The following is a 27979-nucleotide window of genomic DNA, read 5'->3' as shown; positions in this document are numbered from 1 at the left end:
CTATTCCATTCAGCACATGTGTACAATTGTGAAGCCTATATCCTGTGTCCACTGCCGTGATAATATTGATGAAGAGGTTTTGAACGGTACTCATTCACTTTAAATGACATATATAGGCATGCCAAATCGTCCCTACGTTACACGATACAACTATTCAGTTGGAAATTTTATGTTAGAAACTGGTAAGCAACGCTAATGTTCAAAGTATGGTAAGGCAGTCTCCAATACTATTGTCTGTCTGTTTTACATGTCACTGTTAGTGATGATTATGTTTCTTAAAAAATCACTTTTTTAAAAATATTTTGTTTGTCAAATTGTGTATATTTATTGTGTTGGGGTGGCGGGGCTAAGCAGCCCAACCAAGTGTACAGACATTTATTGCTGCGTATCTCACTTGTGACCGGGGTGTTATCAGTGTATGGACCAACAATGTGTACTGATTCGAATCACTGTTTGGACAATACGTTTTAAAATAAAAATCTGGACTTTTGCAATCGTGTATTCTGTTATATGTTATGATTGACATATGCTTCAAATTATATGTGTATTTTATGTAATGAGTGTAGCGGTTGAATTTTAATTTATTCGCCGATTTCGTTCAAATTTGACGTAATGGTCAATCACTATATATTAATAAAACAATGTACGATTGCAAAAGTCTGTATTTGTGTTTTTAAAAAAGCATTGTTTAAACAGTGATTCGAACCCATGTGGACGTCTCTACACTTGTGTTCAATACAGTCACCTTGTACAGTCAAAAGAACTCATTCATCCGACTAGAGATGGCCAGATGATTGAAACACGACCACGTTCATACATCCTCAAACACGAGTGTCTAAACTTGTGATCTCACCTCATATATCAGGCAAGCGTCTAAGTTCATGTTTGCTTCCTATTTCCAACAGTGAAGTGGTACCTGGTACCTTTCAGCAGGACGCTGAAACCTTCTAGCTCCCCACCGCAGAATACATTCCAAGCACGATTGTTATAACGTTTGATATAAACTGTCCAAGATCTGGACAAAATCTACACAGAATTCGCAAATGTGGATATATTGTCGTGAGTGTGTGAGTTCACGCATCTTTTAATAGCACGTGTGTGCGGCACGTGAGATGTAACATATGTTATATATGGGATTACACTTTTTAGTAAAGTGCAGATGCTGGTGCTTTTGCTTTTTGGGTTGAGTCCCACGACCACTTTGTAAGTGGTATTGTGTAATGAAGACGTTTGAATTCAGATAACGTGGGTTATAAACACACTAATATGAAAGGTATGGTGTGGTATATTCCATTTATATGTGATGTTATTAGGGAACCAAGTTGTATGGTTGTTAATGGATAGAGATGGTTATTCCATTCTATTAATTTCGTGAAAACACCCCAGTTTCGTGAAAGCGTTTTTCGTGATGAACATGATTCACATGTCCCTGTTACATCACTGTTAAACTATTCATCTCATTCAGGGTGTAAAATACCAATAGTTGTGACAACTTTTTATTGAATTTCCCCACTCGTTTTGAATTGAGTAGTGCTTTTCATTACTGTACGTGTTCTCTTGAGTCGTCAGTCAAATATTGATTGTCCACTGGTGTGTGTCGACAGTCAACACTTCCCAATTTTATCGACATACTCTCGTTTGTTAATCCTCCCGTTTGTAGCACCCATACAACGATATACACATGTAGCATAGATGACTTGTTTATCCATCCCATGCTAATAAATAATACATGATAGGTCCATCGACTGGACTGCTGAGAGTCCTATTTGGCTGAATGGCTGACTTCACGAAAATGTTGTAGCATAATGAAAAGGCCCGACTCGGACAGGTTATAACGTACTTGTAGGACGGATTGAGATCTCATCTTCCAGTCTGCTAATAATGGATATGCTATAATCCTTTCAGTGATTCTATGAAAACGTCAGGTGTTAATTGTGACGCCAAATTATTGCAACGTCACGCCATTGTACGCTCAGAACAGAGGGTTTGGGGTTTGATTTTGGTGTTATTGTTTTATACAAACATAACTTTAATGAGAAGACATATAACATCAGTGTATATACTGTTTATCGTGATAATTATCATGAAGGCTTCAGGGGAAATAGTGAGTGAGATTAGGTTTACGCTGCATTTAGCAGTATTCCATCAATATCACAGCGAGAAACACCGAAACTGGCCTTTACACATTGTACCCATATGAGGAATCGAAACCGGGTCTTCGGCGTGACAAGCGAACTCTTTCCCCACTAAGCTACCCCACCGCCTTGAAATAAGCCAATAAAATACAAGTATTATTAAACTTGTAAATATGGCGTGACGTTAGTTTGTATAATATGCTACCGATGATAATGTTGACTTTCTCATTGTTATATGTAGCCAGGCTCAATTACTATTTCTTAATTACTGTTTAAGAAACTGTGATGGTTTATTAATTATTTATTCTTCATGACATTGAGAAATGTCCGTGGATATAGTTTTAAAGACTGAATTATTCAGTCATACGTATTCTATCACTGATTACTATCCAACAGTCGACATGTAGGTGATGGTAGTTTGTATTTATAAATCATGTCAATCGAACGGTATCTTGCTTGCATTGGGAGACATTGACTGGTTTGTCATGCCAGTCACCCCGTATTGAACACGTTCCTCCAGCATACACTCCCGGCTGCACAGGAATGCCACTACTGTGTATATTCAGGTGACGTCATAAAGCCAAACAGTTGAGACGGCCTCACCACGCAGTACACATAATTCAGTTATGACACTGGGAAGAACATGAATGATTCGTCCCATACTAGTCGTTTTGTTATATCAAAGATCACGGCCGTTGTCCCACGTGTTTACCGGGGGCGGGGAACATTTGGCCACAGAGTGATGTCACCCTCGGATGGTAGGGGTGGTGATAACCACACCCTGTGTGCATAACGCCATAGGGATTTGCAGTAGGTGTGAGTAATGGTGCATGTTGTAAATATAACAGAGGCTCCAGTTTTGACTTATTCCCACCAGGCCTTTGGTTGTCTGTTTCAAATCTGATGGAGGACTTGGCATTGGTGTTCGAACGTTCACTGTTCACCCCTCACACCGAAGAGGCTATTCCATTCAGCACATGTGTACAATTGTGAAGCCTATATCCTGTGTCCACTGCCGTGATAATATTGATGAAGAGGTTTTGAACGGTACTCATTCACTTTAAATGACATATATAGGCATGCCAAATCGTCCCTACGTTACACGATACAACTATTCAGTTGGAAATTTTATGTTAGAAACTGGTAAGCAACGCTAATGTTCAAAGTATGGTAAGGCAGTCTCCAATACTATTGTCTGTCTGTTTTACATGTCACTGTTAGTGATGATTATGTTTCTTAAAAAATCACTTTTTTAAAAATATTTTGTTTGTCAAATTGTGTATATTTATTGTGTTGGGGTGGCGGGGCTAAGCAGCCCAACCAAGTGTACAGACATTTATTGCTGCGTATCTCACTTGTGACCGGGGTGTTATCAGTGTATGGACCAACAATGTGTACTGATTCGAATCACTGTTTGGACAATACGTTTTAAAATAAAAATCTGGACTTTTGCAATCGTGTATTCTGTTATATGTTATGATTGACATATGCTTCAAATTATATGTGTATTTTATGTAATGAGTGTAGCGGTTGAATTTTAATTTATTCGCCGATTTCGTTCAAATTTGACGTAATGGTCAATCACTATATATTAATAAAACAATGTACGATTGCAAAAGTCTGTATTTGTGTTTTTAAAAAAGCATTGTTTAAACAGTGATTCGAACCCATGTGGACGTCTCTACACTTGTGTTCAATACAGTCACCTTGTACAGTCAAAAGGACTCATTCATCCGACTAGAGATGGCCAGATGATTGAAACACGACCACGTTCATACATCCTCAAACACGAGTGTCTAAACTTGTGATCTCACCTCATATATCAGGCAAGCGTCTAAGTTCATGTTTGCTTCCTATTTCCAACAGTGAAGTGGTACCTGGTACCTTTCAGCAGGACGCTGAAACCTTCTAGCTCCCCACCGCAGAATACATTCCAAGCACGATTGTTATAACGTTTGATATAAACTGTCCAAGATCTGGACAAAATCTACACAGAATTCGCAAATGTGGATATATTGTCGTGAGTGTGTGAGTTCACGCATCTTTTAATAGCACGTGTGTGCGGCACGTGAGATGTAACATATGTTATATATGGGATTACACTTTTTAGTAAAGTGCAGATGCTGGTGCTTTTGCTTTTTGGGTTGAGTCCCACGACCACTTTGTAAGTGGTATTGTGTAATGAAGACGTTTGAATTCAGATAACGTGGGTTATAAACACACTAATATGAAAGGTATGGTGTGGTATATTCCATTTATATGTGATGTTATTAGGGAACCAAGTTGTATGGTTGTTAATGGATAGAGATGGTTATTCCATTCTATTAATTTCGTGAAAACACCCCAGTTTCGTGAAAGCGTTTTTCGTGATGAACATGATTCACATGTCCCTGTTACATCACTGTTAAACTATTCATCTCATTCAGGGTGTAAAATACCAATAGTTGTGACAACTTTTTATTGAATTTCCCCACTCGTTTTGAATTGAGTAGTGCTTTTCATTACTGTACGTGTTCTCTTGAGTCGTCAGTCAAATATTGATTGTCCACTGGTGTGTGTCGACAGTCAACACTTCCCAATTTTATCGACATACTCTCGTTTGTTAATCCTCCCGTTTGTAGCACCCATACAACGATATACACATGTAGCATAGATGACTTGTTTATCCATCCCATGCTAATAAATAATACATGATAGGTCCATCGACTGGACTGCTGAGAGTCCTATTTGGCTGAATGGCTGACTTCACGAAAATGTTGTAGCATAATGAAAAGGCCCGACTCGGACAGGTTATAACGTACTTGTAGGACGGATTGAGATCTCATCTTCCAGTCTGCTAATAATGGATATGCTATAATCCTTTCAGTGATTCTATGAAAACGTCAGGTGTTAATTGTGACGCCAAATTATTGCAACGTCACGCCATTGTACGCTCAGAACAGAGGGTTTGGGGTTTGATTTTGGTGTTATTGTTTTATACAAACATAACTTTAATGAGAAGACATATAACATCAGTGTATATACTGTTTATCGTGATAATTATCATGAAGGCTTCAGGGGAAATAGTGAGTGAGATTAGGTTTACGCTGCATTTAGCAGTATTCCATCAATATCACAGCGAGAAACACCGAAACTGGCCTTTACACATTGTACCCATATGAGGAATCGAAACCGGGTCTTCGGCGTGACAAGCGAACTCTTTCCCCACTAAGCTACCCCACCGCCTTGAAATAAGCCAATAAAATACAAGTATTATTAAACTTGTAAATATGGCGTGACGTTAGTTTGTATAATATGCTACCGATGATAATGTTGACTTTCTCATTGTTATATGTAGCCAGGCTCAATTACTATTTCTTAATTACTGTTTAAGAAACTGTGATGGTTTATTAATTATTTATTCTTCATCAAATTGATTATTAAGTACCTATATACCAATTGTCTGATACTCATTTTCTGACTGGGTTACGAATGAACTTTTGATGGAAAAGTATACTTTAAATATTTTGTCGAAGTACAATCTATATTCTTTCTTAATCAACGATCCTTTCTTCACAAAAATACATATTCCGGAAACGCAAAGATTTGGTGTAAGTAAATTCTATATGTAATGTCGACGTAATTCATTTATCATTATTCAGCAGATGATCTCTACTGATGGGCATGCTCCCCTCTCTTACTGGCTTACGGCAACGAAGCACGTGGGTTGTGCCCTTAAATCTACAGTGGTCCTAAGTGCACAGTAAACATAAATATACATAGCACTCGTGTTGTACGGAATAGGAAATCAGTATTCCGTGGCAGAGCGCATGGACGCGCCTAGTGTTCAGTATTAGTACAAATAGTTTAATGTTGATATATACACGTCAAACATGCCATCAATCAGTTTGTTGACCTGCACTTATAAATATAAATACAAAATCATGACGGGATCTGCACTTACAAACATAAATCCCAAAATCATGACAGGATCTGCCCTTACAAACATAAATCCCAAAATCATGACGGGATAACATGATGATTCATTTTATGTTGGATCTTGAACAATGGATGTTGATACGACACACATTGATAGCAATGTCATATCTGTCCGTATTGGTATATGTTTACGCACTTAGCTAAAGAGCTAAAGTTAGTCAAGCATAGCATGGCAAAGAGCTACTAGTCAAGCATGGAATGGTAAAGAGCTAGAGCTAGTCAAGCCTAGCATAGTAAAGAGTTACTAGGCAAGCATGGCATGGTAAAGAGCTAAAGTTAGTCAAGCATAGCATGGTAAAGAGTTACTAGTCAAGCATGGCATGGTAAAGAGCTAAAGTTAGTCAAGTATAGCATGGTGAAGAGCTACTAGTCAAGCATGGCATGGCAAAGAGCTAAAGCTAGTCAAGCATGGCATGGTAAAGAGCGAAAGCTAGTCGAGCATGACGTAGTGGAACGGCAGGAGTTTGTCATGCCTTGCATATAAAGAGCTAAAGCAGGTCAACCATCACATGGGAGTGAGTGGGTTTTACGCCGCACTTAGCAATATTCCAGCTATATGGCGGCGGTCTGTAAATAATCGAGTCTGGACCGGACAGTCCAGTTATCAACAACATGAGCATCGATCTGCGCAATTGGGAACCGATGATATGTGTCAACCAAGTCAGCAAGCCTGACCACCCGATCCCGTTAGTCGCCCCTTACGACAAGCATAGTAGCCTTTTATGGCAAGCATGGGGTGCTGAAGGCCTATTCTACCCCGGGACCATCACGGGTCACCATCTCATGGATCTGGTCAAACATGTATTAGTATTGATCAGTAGTTGGTGAGCCATGACCTGATTCAGAGCTATCATTGGCCAATCACGACATACTAAAAGCTTTAGTTGATCAATCACGACGTGGTAAAGAGGTTTAGTTGGTCAATCACGCCTTCGTTCAGAACTAAAGTTCGTCAAGCATGGCTTAGTACAGAACTAACGTTTGTCAAGCAAGATATGGTTCAGAGTTATGGTTGGTCAAGCATGACATAGTACACAGCTATAGATAGAACTATGGCTGGTCAGTGTACAAAGGATGTAGAATGAATTAAAACATGATGGTGTAGATATGGTATGAATTTGCTTACACAGCTTCAACTGGGCTACTCTATCAGTGTTCAAGCCATGATATAGTCGATGAAGCCAGAGAAAAACAGGAAATTGTTGGACGGACATGAATATGTATCATTTTATCAACGTGATGTAATCGATGAAGCCAGAGAAGAACAGGAACTTGTTGGACAGACGTGAACATATATCATTTTATCAACGTGATGTAGTCGATGAAGCCAGAGAAGAACAGGAAATTGTTGGACAGACGTGAACATATATCATTTTATCAACGTGATGTAGTCGATGAAGCCAGAGAAGAACAGGAAATTGTTGGACAGACGTGAACATATATCATTTTATCAACGTGATGTAGTCGATGAAGCCAGAGAAAAACAGGAAATTGTTGGACGGACATGAATATGTATCATTTTATCAACGTGATGTAGTCGATGAAGCCAGAGAAAAACAGGAAATTGTTGGACGGACATGAATATGTATCATTTTATCAACGTGATGTAGTCGATGAAGCCAGAGAAAAACAGGAAATTGTTGGACAGATGTGAACATATATCATTTTATCAACGTGATGTAGTCGATGAAGCCAGAGAAAAACAGGAAATTTTTGGACAGACGTGAACATATATCATTTTATCAACGTGATGTAATCGATGAAGCCAGAGAAGAACAGGAAATTGTTGGACAGACGTGAACATATATCATTTTATCAACGTGATGTAATCGATGAAGCCAGAGAAGAACAGGAAATTGTTGGACAGACGTGAACATATATCATTTTATCAACGTGATGTAGTCGATGAAGCCAGAGAAGAACAGGAAATTGTTGGACAGACGTGAACATATATCATTTTATCAACGTGATGTAGTCGATGAAGCCAGAGAAGAACAGGAAATTGTTGGACAGACGTGAACATATATCATTTTATCAACGTGATACCAGAAACCAGAAAATTGAAAGACCTAACTGGATATCTTTCAGAACCAGACATTGACAAGTTACACCCCTTTACTTTCTGGTATGTCGAGTGTGGCTATGACCATAGTGACTGTAATACATGCTAAGTCGCACCAACTGGAATTTTAACCTGAAACCAATATCAGTTCGCCCATATTGCTTTTTATATAAAGGTTGGTTTGTCTGTCAGCACGTGGATACCAAGAGTCACCAATGGAACAATGACCATATAAATATGTACGTGAGAAATGATTGCCCTCGTCTTTTACCGTCCCCACTATAAAGTCAGGCTCGATGGGAATGTATGAGTCGTATGTTTAATGTGTGAGTTAATATACTCAAGAGGACCCTTCCCACGATTTCTGTGATATTAACATAACTACAACAGACGCCCAAGTACAACCTGTCGACCGTGACCCTGTGGAGACTCAAAACGAAGGGAGATCGTTGCACTTTCGTCTTGCTTACAGGCTGAATTGGATACACGCCGTGTGGAGAGAACCGAGCCATAGAGTATACGTGTACCCGAGGTAGATAGACTAGGGCAACACTACATTATTATGTAACAGTGTATTTTTCGCCACTTTAATCATTATTCCAGCAATATCTCGGCGGAGGACATCTTAAATGGACTTCACACATTTTTCCCATGTTGGAATCGAACCCGGGTCTTCGACGTGACGGGCGAACGCTGTAACCACTGGTCTACCCCAGTTACATAACAACGGCAGAGCCCCTTTCATAGCAACAAGGAATCTCCGTAGATAGGAGACTTGACAATTCCAACTGTATTACGCGCTTGTGTCTACGATAAGGTTATTTATGATGATAAGGTTAAGTCACCCTGCCCCAAACGCATGCAAAGGCGAGTCAACTTTTAATCTAAAATAACGAAACATGTTCAATAAGGATTTGCATCAAATATCATTCTCGTCTTTGATGAATTTGCCTCCTGTCAGCCATGAGTTTTTGAAAGCTGGGACAAGCGCCTGTGTCTTGTAACCATGATCAAACTTGATCAGAAAAAGCAGTATATCGCACTTGGAAGCTTAGAAATGTAGGCACGGCGGTCTGGAACGCTTGACATTTTGCTAAACACAAAAAGAAAGTTGATTGTTGGTAGCTGCAGCCATTCCTATAGCCATACATTCAGATGGAGAGTGTTTTGTCACTTAATACATAGATCTGGTCTCCTTACATACAACCCGTGCATGTGCTATTGAAAGCAAAGAGAGTCGATGTAAGGTATATGGAGTGTAATTTTGGAGGATTGAAAATGACCTTTGTTGTGTATATGTTAAGGGAACTAAACGAACATTTCAATGGAAAAAAAAAATATTCAGGGGAGGGGAAATGTAGGTATGTATACCGGGTATAGTTCGAGAGACGAGTGCAGTCACTGACAGTTCACTTTACACGACCCTATACTCTTTCAGACATGTACACGTCCCCTGAATGATAGCATAGCTCTACAGCCATGTTTGAAGGTAGTTAAAAATGAAACACACCAGATCTTCCAGAGGTATTTGATGATGGCACTATCACATTAATTTTATTACTTATGTTATATATTGTATTATATTATATTATATTATATTATATTATATTATATTATATTATATTATATTATATTATATTATATTATATTATATTATGTTTTCTTAAATTTCAGTATTTAACAATGTGGTAAGTTGCATTGTTATTGAATTCAGTCAGTCACTATCCCCATTGTGGTCAGATTCATCACCATCCGTCACAATTTCACATTTCCAGTCACACATTTCAGTGCATGACAAGCTGTTCCTCCTACATGAACATGTGGACTGGGTACATTTGCTGGTACTGAAACCACATTTGACCAGTTCTGTAATAGATACAGGTGATGGTAGGGTTGATGTGACAGGAAAATAGTGACCACCTTCCAGTGTCCACCCATAATCTAGCGGTGAAGGTAAATTGGGATTTTGCAGTGCAGTCATTATTCCATACCTTTGCTTGGTAGTGAGATCTTAGAACATGACACTTTGAAGTTGCACGTGTGGGTGGTACTTTTTCTGCCTTAGCTTGCCCCTTTTCTGCCATCTGACCTTTTCTGGCTCAACATGGTTTGAACGTGGACAGTGTAGTTGGCACACAAACGCTTTTAGTGAATCATGTATCAGATGTTCAGAAATTTCTTAAATGGCACATTTTTCTGTGTCGTGTCTGTTACTTCATAGCTAGGCATCACCAGATTTGTAATAACGATGATCTCTGGTCATCTGCTTTAGAGATTGCCTATCACAGACATGGTGCAACACATCGTACTCCTTCGCTCTAGAGGTCAATGAACGGACAAAGTGGTCAGCGAATTCATCACAGTTTTTCACATCCAAAGTCGATAATTCCTGACCTAGAGCCATGCCATCAACGATTAGTGCTTTATTCCCATGACAATTGTCTTCTAATCATTCATTTGGTTGGTCAGCAGTATGTGAATATGCTTCCACCAGGACATGCAAAAGTTTACTCTTGTTCAGAGAGGCAAGCACAGAGCTGCCAGGAGAAAAGAGAGATCTTGGGCTTGACGCTATACCAGTACTGAAGATAGCTTGTGGTGTTTTATTCTTTTCATGGAGGTAACTGGTGTCATCTCGTGTACTTTTTGTGTTAGAAGTGTCCGTTTAGGCACAGCTAAGAAAAATCTTGCCAGAGCTGAGACTGCCTTTGACCTTCATCATGTGACTGATATGTTCTATAGCATGGTCCACACCAATGTTGCAGAATGGCGCTCCTGACCTGTTTACACAAAAGTTGCCTTTCTCAGACTCATCCCATATTTCAGGATCATACTGTTTCAGGCTATACATTTGTGCCCTACAACCCTTAACCATCTGTGCATACTTTATCCTGTCACGTGTAAAGAAAAGCAGACAAAGCTTTCCGAGTGAGGAAAGATGGATTTTGATCTCCACAATCCTTGGCGGGTAGACCGAATGAAATTGTCAAAACAGCATCCATGTAGCTTCGAGACCCCTTTGAAGAAGGCGACTTCAGTTGTTTGTGAAATTCTTCCATTTTATGCGGTATGCAGCACTGATTCATTGCTGCAACTAATTCAATATGCTTCAATATGCTTCAACATGTGTACTCTCCTGGAAAGTTAATGCAGCTGAAGGAGTAGCACTAGTGTAGTCAATACTTTGCTGGAAATCTGGGTTTTCCTTGAAGAACATGTGGCTGAGTACAACTTAAAAACGACACGTAATGTAGTCATGTGTGCATTTTAGCCATCTTCATATGCCTCTCCTCCGGGATTTGTTGTGTTGTGGTTGGACTATAGATGTTGGAAGCAATCCGCGCATCTTCTGTGCCGCTTTTTTCTACTGATGCACCAAGTGCATGCAATGCACAGGGAACTGTACGGAATTCACCAATGTGGAAAATTGGTTATTATATTCAGGATGAAAAAGTTCCAATCTCCTGCCTTCTCGTACAGGGCCATGTCAGATGTGATAAGAGTTCTGGGCCCATGACTTCAACTCTGATCATTCAATGATCTAGCTGATGAGTCAGTGGCATCAATCTGGAGGTATGTGGCAGGTGGGTCCTTGGGGTGTTTCTGCTGAAACAGAGCTGGTGCAGTTGCGTGAAGTGTATTCTTCCCATGCAGGCCCTGTAATAATCCATCGCAACAGTGTCTTGAGTAGATGTGCAATCTCGGGTGCCTTTTCTAATGATCCATCAAATTCCAAAGTGTAGTTTTATGGGTTTGTAGGATCTTTGAGCAATGAAATTTGACATACATATCCTCATTCATATCCTGCTGACCCCTTTGTCATCAATGTCAACATTCTTTGGGGGTTTTTTTAGGACCACGGGCGTTCGGGCTCAGTCATTCGAGGCGAGAGGCAAAATTCAACATCAGGGATATGATTGAGAATATTTAAATTTCCTTTAGCCCCTTCCTTGGTACCGTTGAGGGTCATCATGCATCCGTATGAGACCATGGTATATTTGGACCACATGCATATGTAATACTGTTCCAGAACTAGGCAGTTGTTTCAGTAGACTGTAAAATTCCATTTCTGCCGAGATTTGTCATTGTTGAGATGCTGTGCCACTTTCTCTCTCTCTGCCTGTTACTTTGCCTGTAGCATGTGAGCGTTGAACGTACCCTACCCAATATTGCGAGTGGTAGTCCAAGGTAGCACTAAGCTAGAGTTTCATTGTATGTTGTAATAGGTTTCAAATGGCATCTCTCAGTTGTTTACCAGCATTGTGGCTACGTATTTGATGGAAATCCTATGTTTCACAGCTTTGGTAGAAGAAAGATTTTTCACTGGTGAATTTAACATATGATGCACGTGATCCGGATTTTCTCACCTTAGCGTTGCAGCTCGATTATACATGGGTACCAATGGTCAGTCATTCCAGAATGACACTTAAAATTATCAGAAAAAAAATGGAATTTTGAAATTCCTGAATCTATATGCAATACTGATTACAATTATTTGTTGTTCTAAAAATTAACATGTACTTCCCACGGAAGCTAATTTGGCTACAAAAGCTCGTGCACTATGAGTTAAAGGTTCACTTCTACGTCCGTCCTTCCTCCGGAGCTGATCTCTGGTGAAGGGAACCCGGCGACCCTGGGCGACTCCAGCGACATTCCCTCATCCCTTGATCTGGAAATACCATCAAACTATCATCGCGGTCTTCGTGGACAAGAACATCCTATTAGTATGTAGTGTGTATACGGAGCCTGGGGCTGAAATGTGTCACCGTATTATCTCTTCACATTACATGTGATGAAACACAGGCCCCACAAGCCCCCGGGTTGCCAGCTCTGTCGGTTTTGTCATAAACGCGAGGTACACGGCATTGGCGGGATGCTTCTTCGAGGTAGGAACGGTCGTACTATAAATCTTCAGGGCAGCACGGGAACCTAGGGTGTGACGACTGGTTCTGTTCCAACACCTGCAACCTGTCAAGTAGGCATGTTGACCCATGTTGTCGAAAGTGACATACATGTACTTACATTTTTCTATCTGTGACATGTAGTGATATGTAGTGAATGTGGTCCTTAGTGTGAGTGTGTTTCGTTTTACGCTGGTCTTAAATATTGTAGAACCCGTGAAGGTCCCGGGGTAGAATAGGCCTTCAGCAACCCATGCTTGCCATAAAAGGTGACTATGCTTGTCGTAAGAGGCGACTAACGGGATCGGGTGGTCAGACTAGCTGACTTGGTTGACACATGTCATCGGTTCCCATTTGCGCAGATCGATGCTCATGTTGTTGATCACTGGATTGTCTGGTCCAGACTCGATTATTTACAGACCGCCGCCAGATGGCTGGAATATTGCTAAGTGCAGCGTAGAACTAAATTCACTCACTCACTGAAGCAGCGTTAGGACGTTAGCGTTAGAGTCTAGTTGTGAACTGTACCATCAACAGTAACACTCTGACCCACAGTCAACCATCCTCATCCTCATTATCAACACCATCATCAATGTCATCGGCACATGTTATTTCAGGTTACCATATTGTCATCCCCGCCGTCATCACATCATCACCATTATCATTTTTATCATCATCATCTTCAACATCATCACTATTATAACTGCTCTCTTTGCATTCATCCTTATCGTAGCCGTTGTCATGATAATTATCTTTGACCCTTTGTTATGCAAGCACACGGTGTTGCTGACATGAACGCCATCCTCACCATCGTCGTAATCGTCGTCATATTATGTGTCTTACCAGCATACCATGATGTAAAAGTCACCATAATAATGTGTTATATATATATATATATATATATATTGCCAATGTCATAGTCGCTATTATCTGGAACGCGTTCGTAAAGTTAGGAGCTGTCGTTACTCTTAAAGTTTATCATTGGCTACTGGGTATCGTAAGGCTTCAAAGGTTTTGTTTTTTATCAGGATTTCGATCCACAAAGGTTCGCAGTATTACCATCCACAAAGGTTCGCAGTGTTACTGCCTCTGTAGTTACTAAGGCTTACGAACTTCGTAGCTACGAATGCTTTGTGGATCGGGACCAGTCAAACAGTAGTCACTGCAATATACGTAACTCCACAACTTGGACACCTAACGTCGTGATATTCAAATGTATTTACGAACGACACTGCGTCAAACGTATTATTATCGTGTTCTGCTAACACTAAGATTCACGGAATGGCGTATTCCGCTGTCCTGTCATATACCTGGAGCCTACCATAGCCTCACCGGGGAAACCTGTAGAGTCGGTTATCCACCGGGCTCCACTTGTTTGCTGTGTTGCCCTGTGTAGCAAGGCGTGTGTCCCATGCTTCATTGTAACACTACAGTTCAACGGTAGCGCTGTTAACAATCCTTCACCCTCACACCGTTGTCACTGATGGTGATATGTAATCCATGTGTCGTGACAAATAGTGTGATCACTGAGAGAGAGAGAAAGAGAGAGAGAGAGAGAGAGAGAGAGAGAGTGTGTGTGTGTGTGTGTGTGTGTGTGTTTGTTACATGAGCATATATCTTATCTATGTGACTATTTTGTATGCTACTCAGAGTCGACAGGCAGACGTTTCCTCTTTTAATATCACACCTTAATTGTAAGCGCCAATTCCACATATAAGGTTTAACAGTGTCTTTCGGAATGTTGTAAGAACAAACTAACAGGAGGTTAGGGCCCTCACACCCGAAACGTCTGAAGCCCTAGGAATGCTTTCCTATGATCATAGCCAATGTGTTAGAATGGACTTCGTAGAGCGACGACTCTCGCCAGACTCTCTGACTCTGTTGAAGCATATTATCGTCTCCCGATTGTTTTAATCTATATGCTCGTGATGAATGCATACACGGTGTCTTCTTCAAACACGCCCTGCGGGGATGGTCTTGTTGTTACGTGAATAATCATCAATCGTGTTGTAATGTTTCCCGTGCATTCCTCTCAATGATTGTCCATTCACCCGTAACCACCTGGGGCGTCTCTAGCAACAGATCGCCATACAATTACAGTACAGGTTTATGGTGAGTGAATAGCAATGGCGATTACGGACAATCTGGTCAGCATTCTGATAGCCCCACGGACCGAATACTTTTGTACATTAGGGGTCAGTGACAATCTGAGGTGGTGTAATACCAGTCATTAAGTGAGTTACGTCCGCATCCCAACGGATCGGGTCTGCCTGCTATTGTCGTCCATAGCGCTATCTGCCTGTGATCGCACACCGACCAACCACATCAAACACATGAGCTTGTGTCAGGATGCCTTCTTAATGGAAATACACGCTCTCATGGCCTGTTATCCATTGTGTCGGTAATACAACGATAGAAATTTAATCAGTTTACTTCCACTGACAGTGGATGCTATTGTCAAATGGCCTAAGACCAGTACGAAGTACTTAGACCGTAGTCACCTAGAGCATGTGTCCAATGCTCTCAGCCCAAAGATAAGCATAATCTTTTGTTTTGATTTACAAATTGCGAAGAAGGACTTTTCTCATTGCAAACGAACGGCAAGATGACGGTTTTCAACTGTACGAAAGTGGTTAAGGCATTGACTCCATATAAAGATGTCCCACGTTCAAAGCCCCACACTGTGTCCTCTGCAAAGTAGCTACGCCTTGGTTCCCAAGATTAAGTGTCCAATGTCCTCAGCACAAACATAAGTACAATATTTCATTCTTATTTATGATTTACAAATAGGGATGCGTTTCATCTTGCAAACAAGCAACTAAATAACGATCTTGAACTGTACAAACAAGTAGTTAAAACGTTGACGCGATAGATAGATGCCCTATGATCAAAACCACACATTGATACTATATAGAAAGCTCATCCCTGAATCCACATGCCCCTGAAATACCACCATAACCCAGCTAGCTAGCTCACTCAGTCACGAACGAACATGAAAGGACCACACATGTCCGACTGTTTTACTGGGCGATAGAACAATGTCCTTCTGGCATGTTACCTGTAGTTTGACTTTATATCATAAAAAGGCTGAAATCTTGTCAGGCAGTTCGCTTGGGTTGTCGGCTTGCAGGTTTCCTTGCTAAGGAGTGTATGTATCTGGGCTCTAAACATTTACTGTAGGTGTGTCTACGGCAGATACATGCTGTGAGTGGGGGCTTTACAGTCTATATAAAAGGTTATGTGAAACTGCAGGACGGTTTGGGGTTGTTGTCTTTTTCTTTTAATGAATATCACCAACAAGTGGATAAAGCAGGGGCGAGTGTGTAAAAGACACGATGGTTTTAAATAATAAACTACAGCACTTTGTCTAAAACCGATGATGTCTTCAGTCCCAGTGAGTGCCACATTAGACAGCTTCCACTGCAAAACATATAACTTTCGGGCAATATACTCTAAAAAAAACCCAAGAGACAAAAACAAAACAAAACCACATAAAACACACACACATAATAGAACAGTGGAAATGACTGCTCTGGAGTTCTCCTGATAGTCATGCACGATGAATACCAGCTATGATTGTCTGCATGTATTGGATGTGTTTTGTAAGACAGAATATAGTAAGGCCAGAAAACACCCCCGCGGGGAAACGCAACCACGTAGGGACATGACGGACAAATACACCATCATGAAATGAACGTGCAACGCTCACTATAAATTTGCAGAAGATGTCTCCCATCACAATTGTACAACTGGTGAAAAATGAAAACATGCCAGACTCTCAACGCAGCAACTGCGAGCGTCACTTGTCAAAACTGACAACGGACTTTTGATGAGCTACAACATCCAAACCCTATCGAACATTTATGGAATGCTCTTGGCCACCGTCTGCGAGCACGCCAGCAACAGCAACAGAAAATCACAAGCAGACAAGCACTGCAGGAAGAGTGGAAGAACATTCTCAAAGCCACAATTCGTGATGGGGGTTGCATTTGGCGCCAATGTCAGGCAGCTCTGGATTTCCTGTGAGGGTCATACAAGATATTCAGTACAGATAACCTTCACATTGACACTCCATTCGGTTGCTACGAACCTCGATCAATGACAATCACGTGCACAATTTGAACGATTAATTAAGATCTATTGATTATTCATATTTTACATAAAGTTTAGTTTTTGGAAGGTATTTAGAAGTTCATTTTAGAAGAACATCCATAAAAATGTCATGTATCTATATTACACAAACTATGCATATGAAAACCACCTTTGCGTTTCTTTTTTGGCAGAGTATATACGGAAGAGCTTTGCACTCTTTAAATTGATTAGAATCTTCTCAAATGTATAAGATTTAATTTGATTATTCATGTCTCTCCTCTCTCCTTCTCTCAGCTATATCCATGAATGCCTGACTTGTAGATCATGACTTATTTCAGAAGACAGACACTCAGCGGGTAATGTTTCTCAGAGTCCTATCGGAACAGAATGTCCGCGCGTATAATGTGTATCCCCGAATCCTCATTATGGTAATATTGGGCGATGATTCATATCACAGTGACTTCCCATGAACCCCCGGTGTGTATTCCCACAAGAACTGCCGTCACGGTCTGATTACGACAAGCAGAGGAGGAGTATTACTGCCATGTGTATCAATCAATGGGGCAGTCTTGTAGACACCCATACCCATGTACAGACTTACTCATGGGGACAAGGGCTAAAGGGTTGGCAAATGTGCAGTTCTACATCGGCCGTTAATCGTCCCCTTCAAACAACACTTGACGTGCCTTTAAAGTGACACAGGCTGAAGGTATAGGTTACATACTATATAGGTCACATGTCATGTCAGAATAACTTATGAATTATAGTTAACATTAATCATGCTTCCTTATCCAGAGGGATCAGCGTTCTGGTTGCCGTAACAACGAGATGGAAGTTATTCAAAACTTAATCTTTCTAAAGGGTTCCATTTTAAGTGATATTTATCGATGATTAATTAGAAAAAAAAATCCCAAATCAAGCAAATAATGATATTTTTAAAAAAACAAAAACAGACTAGGTTTATCTCTAAATGTATGATGTAAATCATTCAGGCCAGGTCTTGGTGACTGCAGGAGACAAGGTTTCCTTCCATGTGCATACACGGCAGTAATTACAACGTATCGGTCGTAAGCCTATGATAAACTGTAGCGTTACGACAGGTCGTAACCTTACACACGATTTGTGGATCAGGAAACTGAACCCAAAGACTGCATGTGGGAGCCGAGTAAGTGAACAGATCCACACACACACACACACGCACGCACGCACACGCACACACACACACACACACACACACACACACACACACACACACACACACACACACACAAATATGAAACTTTCATTCTATGAAAGGGGACGTTTCGACATAGACTCTAATGTGTTTTGTCAAGCAGGTGATTATTGTCACCTCACTTGAATACCCGTCAAAGAAGACAGACATATATTTCTTTAAGTATACAGGATGTGCATGTTTCACATTCTGGAGGAATGTGTACACAATGTGCACCGTGTGCAGTATGCTGTCGTCACGCCCTGTAGCACCTCCGGAAAGTGGTTAGGTTGCCCCCAGCGACCCATGCTTGTCGCAACGAGCAGCTTACAAAATTGGATGGTCACACTTGTTGACTTAGACGAAAGCGAGTAATCATACCCCGACAGCAGATTGATGCTCTTAATATCAACCAATATCGTGTAGACTTGATTATTCACGAGAGGCCTTCATAAATAGCTGGAATATTTAAACTAAAAAAAAGCGAATAAGCTTGTGCAAGGCAACGATTTTCCCGCAATTCTTGATGCAAATGTTGAACTTTTGGTGAAACCAACAAACAACAAAGAAATATGAAATTGTCTGAGTTTACAAATGACTACTGGTAATAACAAATAGAGTGGGTTAGAATTGATCTTCTATAACCCATCCTTGTTGTAAAAAGCCATTGCGAGATGGGGTGGGCAGCCTTGCTGCCTTGCTTGACACATGTCGTAAAACATTTGCATAGATTGATGCTCATGCTCGTATACAGACAGCCGACACATAGCAGGGGCATTACTGGACGTGGTGGAAAACTAAACTCACTCATGCTCGTATACAGACCGCCGCCATATAGCAGGGGCATTACTGGACGTGGCGGAAAACTACACTCACTCTTGCTCGTATACAGACATCCGACATATAGCAGGGGCATTACTGGACGTGGCGGAAAACTACACTCACTCTTGCTCGTATACAGACATCCGACATATAGCAGGGGCATTACTGGACGTGGCGGAAAACTAAACTCACTCATGCTCGTATACAGACCGCCGCCATATAGCAGGGGCATTACTGGACGTGGCGGAAAACTAAACTCACTCATGCTCACCTGGCCTAAATATAGCAACCAACATACCACCTCTACGGAATCCTAACAGAAACAACTTGATACAGACACATCACTGTTCCACCATGTAAACACAACTGCCACATAACACAATACAGAACCCCTATACCTTGTGCGTTTCCCTTACTATAATATGGAAAACGATGAATACAGGTCGTGATGTAAAGAGGATGGTTATCTACTACATACAAGCAATAACGCAGATTTAAAAGCACAGTGTATTATGTTTACCTATAAAGGCGGACGTCAAAATGATATCAAGCTTGGCGTCCTACTATTTCAGGTATTCACATGGATGTAACTGTAGGAGATCAGGGTGAGACGAGGACTTCACCAATCTATACTTGTCTCATGAGGCAACCTGGGATCGGGGGGCAGGCTCCTGCTTGATGCAAGTTATCCTTTTTTTGGTAAAGTCAAAGGTTTACAGTCCACCGTCATATTGCTGGAAGATTTCTGAGTATGTCGTGAAGCAACAAGGTAACATGTGCTACCCATCAAACGTTTGGACTCACTTAAAGACCTCACCATACATTATCTATATATCTTCAACTGCAAACCTTATACAGATGAATTGCACGATGATCTTGCATCAAACTGCTGAAAAACGTGCAAAAACCGTTTTACTGTAGAGATTTATTGAACTCATGTGTAAACTGTGTAAACAGTACCTTTAAACAGTATATGATTTTAGCAAAATTCAGTTAAGAGCAGGTGCTTGAAGTAAGTGACTATATTTACACTAGAGAGTCTACACTTTTGATGAGTAGCATAATGAGACAGGGTTAGTACAATCTTGACAAGAGACCAAGTGTTCACTGCTTATTCTCTGTTCGTATACAGCGCGAACAGCTAAAGCCTTGAAGCAGGTTGAAACACAACAGTTACTGTCACATTATCCACAAAGCCTATAATGAGTGAAGCTAGCCACCCCTTCTGGTCGTGGTTCGCTAATACCAGCTAGGTCGGCGTGACCAGATCATCCACCCTGATCTGCAGGCAGCCATTGTGCATACACACAGAAGTAACAGGTAGACATTATTCACTTAAATCTGTCTGATGCACGGCAGATGCTGTGCAAATATTGACCTGGTGACAATTATCTCCCTTTCTAGTAGCTTGCAAAGGATGTGTCATTGTCTGGGCGGAAATTACCAGGTTGACATGTTGATGGGTTGTTCAAATACTAATGTTCAAATGAACACAGATCATTAAACTTGCTTTGATGTAAAGGCCAATTATTTGTATTTTGTATTTATCCTAGCTTCCATTTGTACACATTATTCCTGGTAACTAAGTAAGACGTGTATACCTGGTTACCATCGATTTGCCGAAATTCTGTGTGACGTTAACATGTGTACAGATATGGACCTATAACTGCATAGCCTGACCTGCAGACTGTACAAGGACACCGAACAATGTACACCGTCTAGACCTATATATGTATGTACGTATGTATGTGTGTGTGTGTGTGCGTGTGCGTGTGCGTGTGCGAGTGTGTGTGTATGTATGTAATGTACACCGTCTAGACTTATATATATGTGTGTGTAATATACACCGTCTAGACTTATGCAGACTGTATGCGAACAGCAAACAATCCACACCGTCTAGCCGCTGAGAGTGTAAATGATCGCCAGCGTACACCGTCTAGACTTATATAGACTGTATGTGAGCACGAATCAATGTACGCCGTCTAGTCATAGCGACTGTACGCGAACACCAAATAAATTCAACCATATATTTCAATGATGAAGGAGCATGAATTGGCTCTGAACCGTCCACTAAAACGTGTCATGTATTGATTAGTGTCCATCTTCTAAATGTCTTTCAAAACCTTCACATATTTAAGGTTTTCATCGCAAATTAATCAAGGAGCAGAAGATACTGTTTACTATATCAAACGTTTCTACCTTTTACTAACTCGAGCATATAGCATGGTGGTCTTGTTATGCCATGCTTCCTACCACTACCACTACCACTACCACTACCACTACCGCTACCGCTACCACTACCGCTACCACTACCGCTACCGCCACCACCACCACTACCACTACCACTACCACTACCCTTTAAGCCGAACCCCAAACGTGCACAGACCTGATGTAACAATGTTTTCCTGACTTTTGTCCTATTCCCAATGACCAGAGATTGTCACTGTGCAGAATTTCTGCCAATTTATAAACTGATGCAGAAAGTTGATGCAAATTAATGTGCCATGGAAAGATAGCTTTGCCTTATACAGCACCCAAAATACCACATTATTAGACTTTCAGTATAGATTCATTCATCAGTTCGTATGCACTATGAGTGAAGTGTTAAAAATGACATATGACAGTGTATTTACAAGAACCCGAGAATCGTGTTCATATCTATGCTGACTGCATACACGTGAGCACCTTTTGGAGAGGTTTCACTTCTTTTATAAATATTCTTCGGGATATTTCTATATATTTGCCAAAAATGACGATGGCACAGAATTTTAACACTGAACATGTCCTGGTGAATCACATCCCTTAGGTTGCCAACAGTTATATCTATATTGCAAGTAGGAAACGTTATCTATATCTATACTGCGAGAAGGAAAAGCTCTTCACCTGTAATTATTTCTTCATTTGTTAAAACCCGTGATGATCCAGGTTAGAACAAACCATGATGGTCGTTATAGGCTGCATGTGGGATCAGGTGGTCAGGTCATTGACGTGGCTGACATCCTCTCCCAAATGGTAGATCCGTGGTCGTGATCACAGGATTGTCTGGTGCAGACTGGATTATTCATACAGCTGGGACATTGCTGAGTGCGGCGTTACACGGCAAACAAACAAAGAGACAAACAAATACATTTTAAAGGAGGCAATCCACGAAAAGCAGTTGCAACTAAATATGGTTAACTTAGAGGAAGAGTAGCCTCACTTGCTGGTAGGGGACTGTTCAAAGTCTTTACTATCGACGTTTTGGCCATTTTTATATCACACTACATTGTGAAAGCTGTGTTTGCTGACAAATGTGAATAAAGCTACTTATTAAGTGTAAGATAAACAACAACAAAAGGTGAAAAAAGAAAACCCAACCGAAATAATTCTGTGTATCTCTTCAAGAATAATTATACATTTCTGTGTCCTCAAGTACGAACCAAGGCATACAAACCTCCACTACTAAGGTGGGTGTTGTGGGATTTGCAAAGGTTATATTACGGGACAGTGTGTAAGATCTACATATTACATATTTGAAAACCGATATTAAACAATGAACGTATGAGAAGATATGGTAGTCACAGCTTTGAATCCCTGTCTCACGCGTGGTGGTAGCAACTGATTGTCAAACAATTAAGCATTCAGGAGTTATGTCCCTTTTCTTACTCGTCATATTTTTGACACAGTGTTGAAACGTGATATGTATATGATTACTGGAACCAAACCATACACGTTGATCGAGTTGTTACTGTTCGTGCGTACGTCAATTTATCATGAGAAGAGACTATAAACCTATGACCACCAAACACGGGACGTCACATGTTTTACACGTCATAATTGCGACTTTATTCTGTGACGTCACAATCACGACAAAGCTGTCGGTCCATATGGTGTTAATATTGTTACTCTCTTCGTTTCTGCCGTCAATATGCATTCAAAATGGCTTGTACCAACCCAGACGAGGTACGTTTGACACTTTCTTTGTTGGGGGCAGTCTGATAGGCTGGTATTTTAAGCGAAGTGCCGGGTTCGATTCCCGACCTAGTCTACGAGGTTTCGCAGGTTTCCAATGCCGTGATAATGGATGAATATTGGTAAAAGCGGCATAAAACACAGCTCACTCACCCTTCATGTATGGTGTCCAAAGCTGCAAGCACAGGAGCGTAGCCTGGAAAATAGAGAGTGTAAGCACAACTGATGAAAACAATTTGAAACCAGGGAGACTATAGCATATCTAAAAGTAAACCGTTGTTCTGAACACGAGGTAAAGTTAAAACAAACATAAACGACATGGCAACACACGCAAACCAAGACAAAATATACTCTAAACTTGCGGATCAAACTCAAGCAGACCCTGACCAAGTAAATATTGTAAATACAGTTACTGTAGATGTAAATACATTTACCAGCGGGACCTGCCTTGATATTTGTCACCGCTAAGGAAACATGACAACAAATTGAATGTATTTTTTTAACATCATCAATCACAAGTTGTTGGGTTTGTTTTGTTGTTTTTTGCTTTTGGGTGGTTTCATTTGTGAAGAGTAACGCGTGCTTTTTGTGGTACTATGTAGCTACGCCACTGATATACAAAACAACCAAATATGTTACAAATAAAACATTAAAAGTCACATCTGACTCTATCATAGAACGTGACATTAATCAGTAATCATTAATTAATCATTAATGGGGTAGAATATCATCTCAACATATTTCTGTAATCGCGTCTAAATCAACTTCCATGCAAGGAAATGTATACACTTTTTAAAATTACATTGGACCAATACATTACTAATGTTATCAAAACTGTAGTAGACTGAAAATAGTCCCCGAAATACTCCTAACTAAAAGTCAAATCGCAATCGAATAACAATCCCTTGTTTATTTTTAGAAACCATCAAAGATGGCTATGTACTTTCTTTCGTCCAACAGTAAAGTTTTCATGTGACATATCTGTTTAGAAAGATTTTCTGTTGCAGCCCAAAGACAAACTTGTCGGCTAACGTCACTTCCCACATTTCTTTTCGGGGTGAGTATATTACACTACCAACCAAAAGCTGATGTTTGCATGGAAATGCTTGACAGATTTGAATTTTATATTGAGTCTCATTTCATATATATTACCGTTCCATCATGTCGATGTATTAAATCAATTATGTCAATGGCATGTCAATAGGTCGTACTTTCGAAACATCCTGTTACTTTTATTGTACTCGTACCTACACTTTTCTTTCAGATATCACACGACTTTGCCCTGGGAAAATCTGCATCGTCACTCTTACCATCATAGCAGGATTTGGTATGTGTAATTTCGCTCTCTTTCTTCTCATCGATACCCTTTATTACTTGACAATCACACAACGTGTCTTACAGGGTTCCTCAAGTGTGTACATTTCTTGAAAGTACAAGAAAACTTAACACAATAAATTCTAAATTTCCCTGTGGGTGGCCTGAACCCTCGTGATATTGTCGTACACTTACTCTACCCTAACCCCAACTTCACTACTGTGTTTCAGCTGCAGTAGTGACAGTCTGCTACATGTGGAAGACGTTCACAAGGACACATTTTGCATGGCGCACAAGCAAAGGTCCTCTCTCGCGCCGCGTGGATGCCGAGATGGGAGAGATAGACATTCCCAAGTTTCAGCATCCAAAACCCCAGGCGTTGATCCCTGAGAACATGGAGATGGAAGAGGAACTGACGTTCCATCCTGACTATTGTCTGGACAATGGTGTGAGCTGGAGCGACGTGGTTGGGGATATGGTGGGGATGGAGGCCGTGGTGGCCCCGGAGTATCAGTTATGTGAGGAGGAGGTGGGAGCAGATGTCACAGTGTGGGGACTGGGGGTGATTCAGGAGGGCGAGGAGGAGTAGGAGTAGATCTGTGTTTGTGTTTGTACATACCTGTTAAAATGGACAAAATATCAAATATGTACATATTTCATCTTATTTAAAACGGTTTATTGTTGTTTTGTTTGTATACATTTTTGTTAAATTATATGGACATTAGAAAAACATTTCTTGTGTTTTTCATTGATTCATTGATAACATTTCATGTTACATGCTTGGTATACTGGTGTTGCTGCTTAATGGCGTAATTTGCTCTGTAGAGCAGCGTCCATTTAGCTTTGACAAAATGTTGTGATCTGACATTAAGTGGCAATACTAGTTTGAAGGCAGTATGATGCCAAAACAGTGATTATAGTAATAAAGACAATGGTGGTAAAATTCACCTCAATGCAGCAGTGGGTCAGAATGTCAAAAAAAAGAGTGCATCACATACACAATGCATTACACTAGGAAAAAATGAAAGACACTAGGAATAGTGATACACAATGAATGACACTGCCTCATGACACTAGGAATAGTGTTACACAATGGATGATGATGCCTCATGACACTAGGAACAGTGTTACACAATGAATGACACTGCCACAAGGCACTAGGAACAGTGATACACGATGAATGACAAAGCCAGACGAAACTAGGAACGGTGTTACACAATGAATGACACTGCCTCATGACACTAAGAACAATGCCAGACAATGAATGACACTGTCACAAGACACTAGGAACAGTGCTACACAATGAATAATACTGCCTCATGACACTAAGAACAATGCCAGACAATGAATGACACTGCCACAAGACACTAGGAACAGCGTTAAACAAGGAACGACACTACCACGTGGCCCTCGGAATAGTGTTACACAATGAACGACACTGCAACATGACCTTAAGAAGAGTGTCACACAAAGAATGATACAGCCACATGATACTAGGAACACCGTTACACAATGAATGACACTGCCACGTGACACTAGGAATAGTGTTAGAGTGAGTTAATATTTAACCTCACATCGGCAGTATTTCAGTCATACCATAATAGTGTTAGACAATGAACGACACTGAAACATGACACTAAAAGCAGTGTTACACAATGAATGACACTGCCACGTGACACTAGGAATAGTGTTACACAATGAATGTTACTGCCACGTGACACTAGGAATAGTGTTAGAGTGAGTAAATAACTAACCTCACATCGGCAGTATTTCAGTCATACCATAATAGTGTTAGACAATGAACGACACTGAAACATGACACTAAAAACAGTGTTACACAATGAATGACACTGACTCATGACTCTAGGAACAGTGTTACACAATGAATGTTACTGCCACGTGACAGTAGGAACAGTGTCACACAATGGATGACACTGCCACAGGACAAAGTCCACAAGTTAGTCAGCTCCATTTCTGTCCTGTTCGTGGGTTTCACTGAGATGGGTTTCACTGAGATTTACTTCAAATCAGGTTTCTCTAGCACGTCATTCTGCGATATGACTGACACGGACATGGTCACTGCCGTGTTAACCCACTCGCTCATAATATCCTTCAAACCTAAAAATGAGTTCGCGCATCGGTGTATCCGCATCAAAACAATGCTGTGCCAACAGTCCAACGCCACACGTTATTCATGAACTCTGGACAAATCTGAACAGTATTTATGTCTAAACAGAAAATACGAGTAACAACAAACTGTCCAAAGCGGTTTTAACTCAAGCCAAAATATCATTCTACCCTACAAATTAGTGAATGATGCCCGACGCGATGAGGAATCGTGTTGCATAGTGTTGAAAAGTTAACGTTGACATCATGTCTAGACCAGCCCTGTGTCCTCGTGCCTGAAGGGTGGTGGATAGCCTAGTGGTTAAGGCGTTCGCTCATCACGTCGAAGACCGGGGTTCGATTCCCATTATGGGTACAATATGTGAAGCCTATTTGTGGTGTCATGGCCGTCGTATTGCTGGAATATTGCTAACACGTCGTAAAACCAGACTCAATCCTCGTGTGTGATTTTGTGAGTGCAGATAACGAAGTGTTGAATATAAACCAGTCAAATGTTTATTGACTGCAAAACTAGAATCCAGTAGCCAATGCGGCGACATCCATCTAGAGGAAGAAAGGCGAAACACATGTACAGTATATTTATTACTTTTCTTACATGCATTGCACAGATTTGAGTCCAAGTATAAACACACTTCAACAATATCTCACAAAATTGCAGCCCGTTGAAAGGTGGGAAGCTTCGTGGTTGACGCGTACTTCAAAAGCCCAGTTACGTCCCATGCGACAGTAATGATCACACCCCATTTCGGGTATCCTTGGTTTTGTTGGAATACTGCTGACAGTGGCTTAGAACCATACTCACCCAAAACAGGACACATGTAGTCCAGTCTCCGCAGATGCCACTACAATAGTGCTATGTCCCTTTAACTTCCGGATAAATAATCGCGTCTGGACCAGACATTCCAGGGATTTACAGTATGAGCATCGGTGTACGCATGTGGGATACGATTACATGTGTCAGTCAAGTTAACAAGCCTGACCACCCGATCCCGTTAGTTGCTTCCGGAATGGAGCCCACGAACATCTTACAAGTGACGACTTGGGAACATTTCCACAGCTTAATTCATCACTCAGTGTTAAAAGTGACATATCTGACCTGAATGGAAAATCAAATGAAACATGACATCAAACATAATACAAGACTTACTTTGTAATGTTTGTAGCATAGCTGCCAAATAATTTCAACCGTTGAGCTATACTTGATGCGGCCTTTTTTATGAGCACAACATATGTGTTAGTTATCACAGGGGCTTATATATATATTGCTGAAACTGATCCGTGGTAAGTCCAGCACTCGTTCACTGATAGCCATCTACATATAAATAATTATTTACAGGAAGTGTTTGCATGAAGATTTGCTATCGGTAATCGAGTGTTGGACCAA

The 27979-nt window shown here is 40.7% G+C and overlaps 1 protein-coding gene across 1 annotated transcript; it reads left to right on the top strand.

Moving 5' to 3' along the window:
- The first annotated feature begins 19723 nt into the window (after window positions 1-19723).
- Window positions 19724-25057, top strand: LOC137283208 (uncharacterized). The gene is made up of 4 exons (XM_067814648.1): window positions 19724-19775; window positions 24162-24211; window positions 24419-24481; window positions 24699-25057. The coding sequence occupies exons 1-4, from the start codon at window positions 19744-19746 to the stop codon at window positions 25055-25057; spliced, it is 504 nt and encodes a 167-aa protein (XP_067670749.1). The 5' UTR covers window positions 19724-19743.
- Window positions 25058-27979: the final 2922 nt, after the last annotated feature.

This window comes from Haliotis asinina, chromosome 5 (assembly GCF_037392515.1).
Source record: "Haliotis asinina isolate JCU_RB_2024 chromosome 5, JCU_Hal_asi_v2, whole genome shotgun sequence".
NCBI classification, from domain to species: domain Eukaryota; kingdom Metazoa; phylum Mollusca; class Gastropoda; order Lepetellida; family Haliotidae; genus Haliotis; species Haliotis asinina.
Note: the sequence above shows the minus strand (reverse complement) of the source record. Positions and strands in the feature narration are given on the sequence as shown.

What these genes read in the sequence shown, in the direction of transcription:
- LOC137283208 (XM_067814648.1), top strand. Translation starts at nt 19,744, where the DNA reads ATGATATCAAGCTTGGCGTCCTACTATTTCAG. An exon ending in TTCCCACATTTCTTTTCGGG is followed by an intron (nt 24,212 to 24,418) that starts GTGAGTATATTA and finishes CTTTTCTTTCAG; the next exon opens with ATATCACACGACTTTGCCCT. An exon ending in TACCATCATAGCAGGATTTG is followed by an intron (nt 24,482 to 24,698) that starts GTATGTGTAATT and finishes ACTGTGTTTCAG; the next exon opens with CTGCAGTAGTGACAGTCTGC.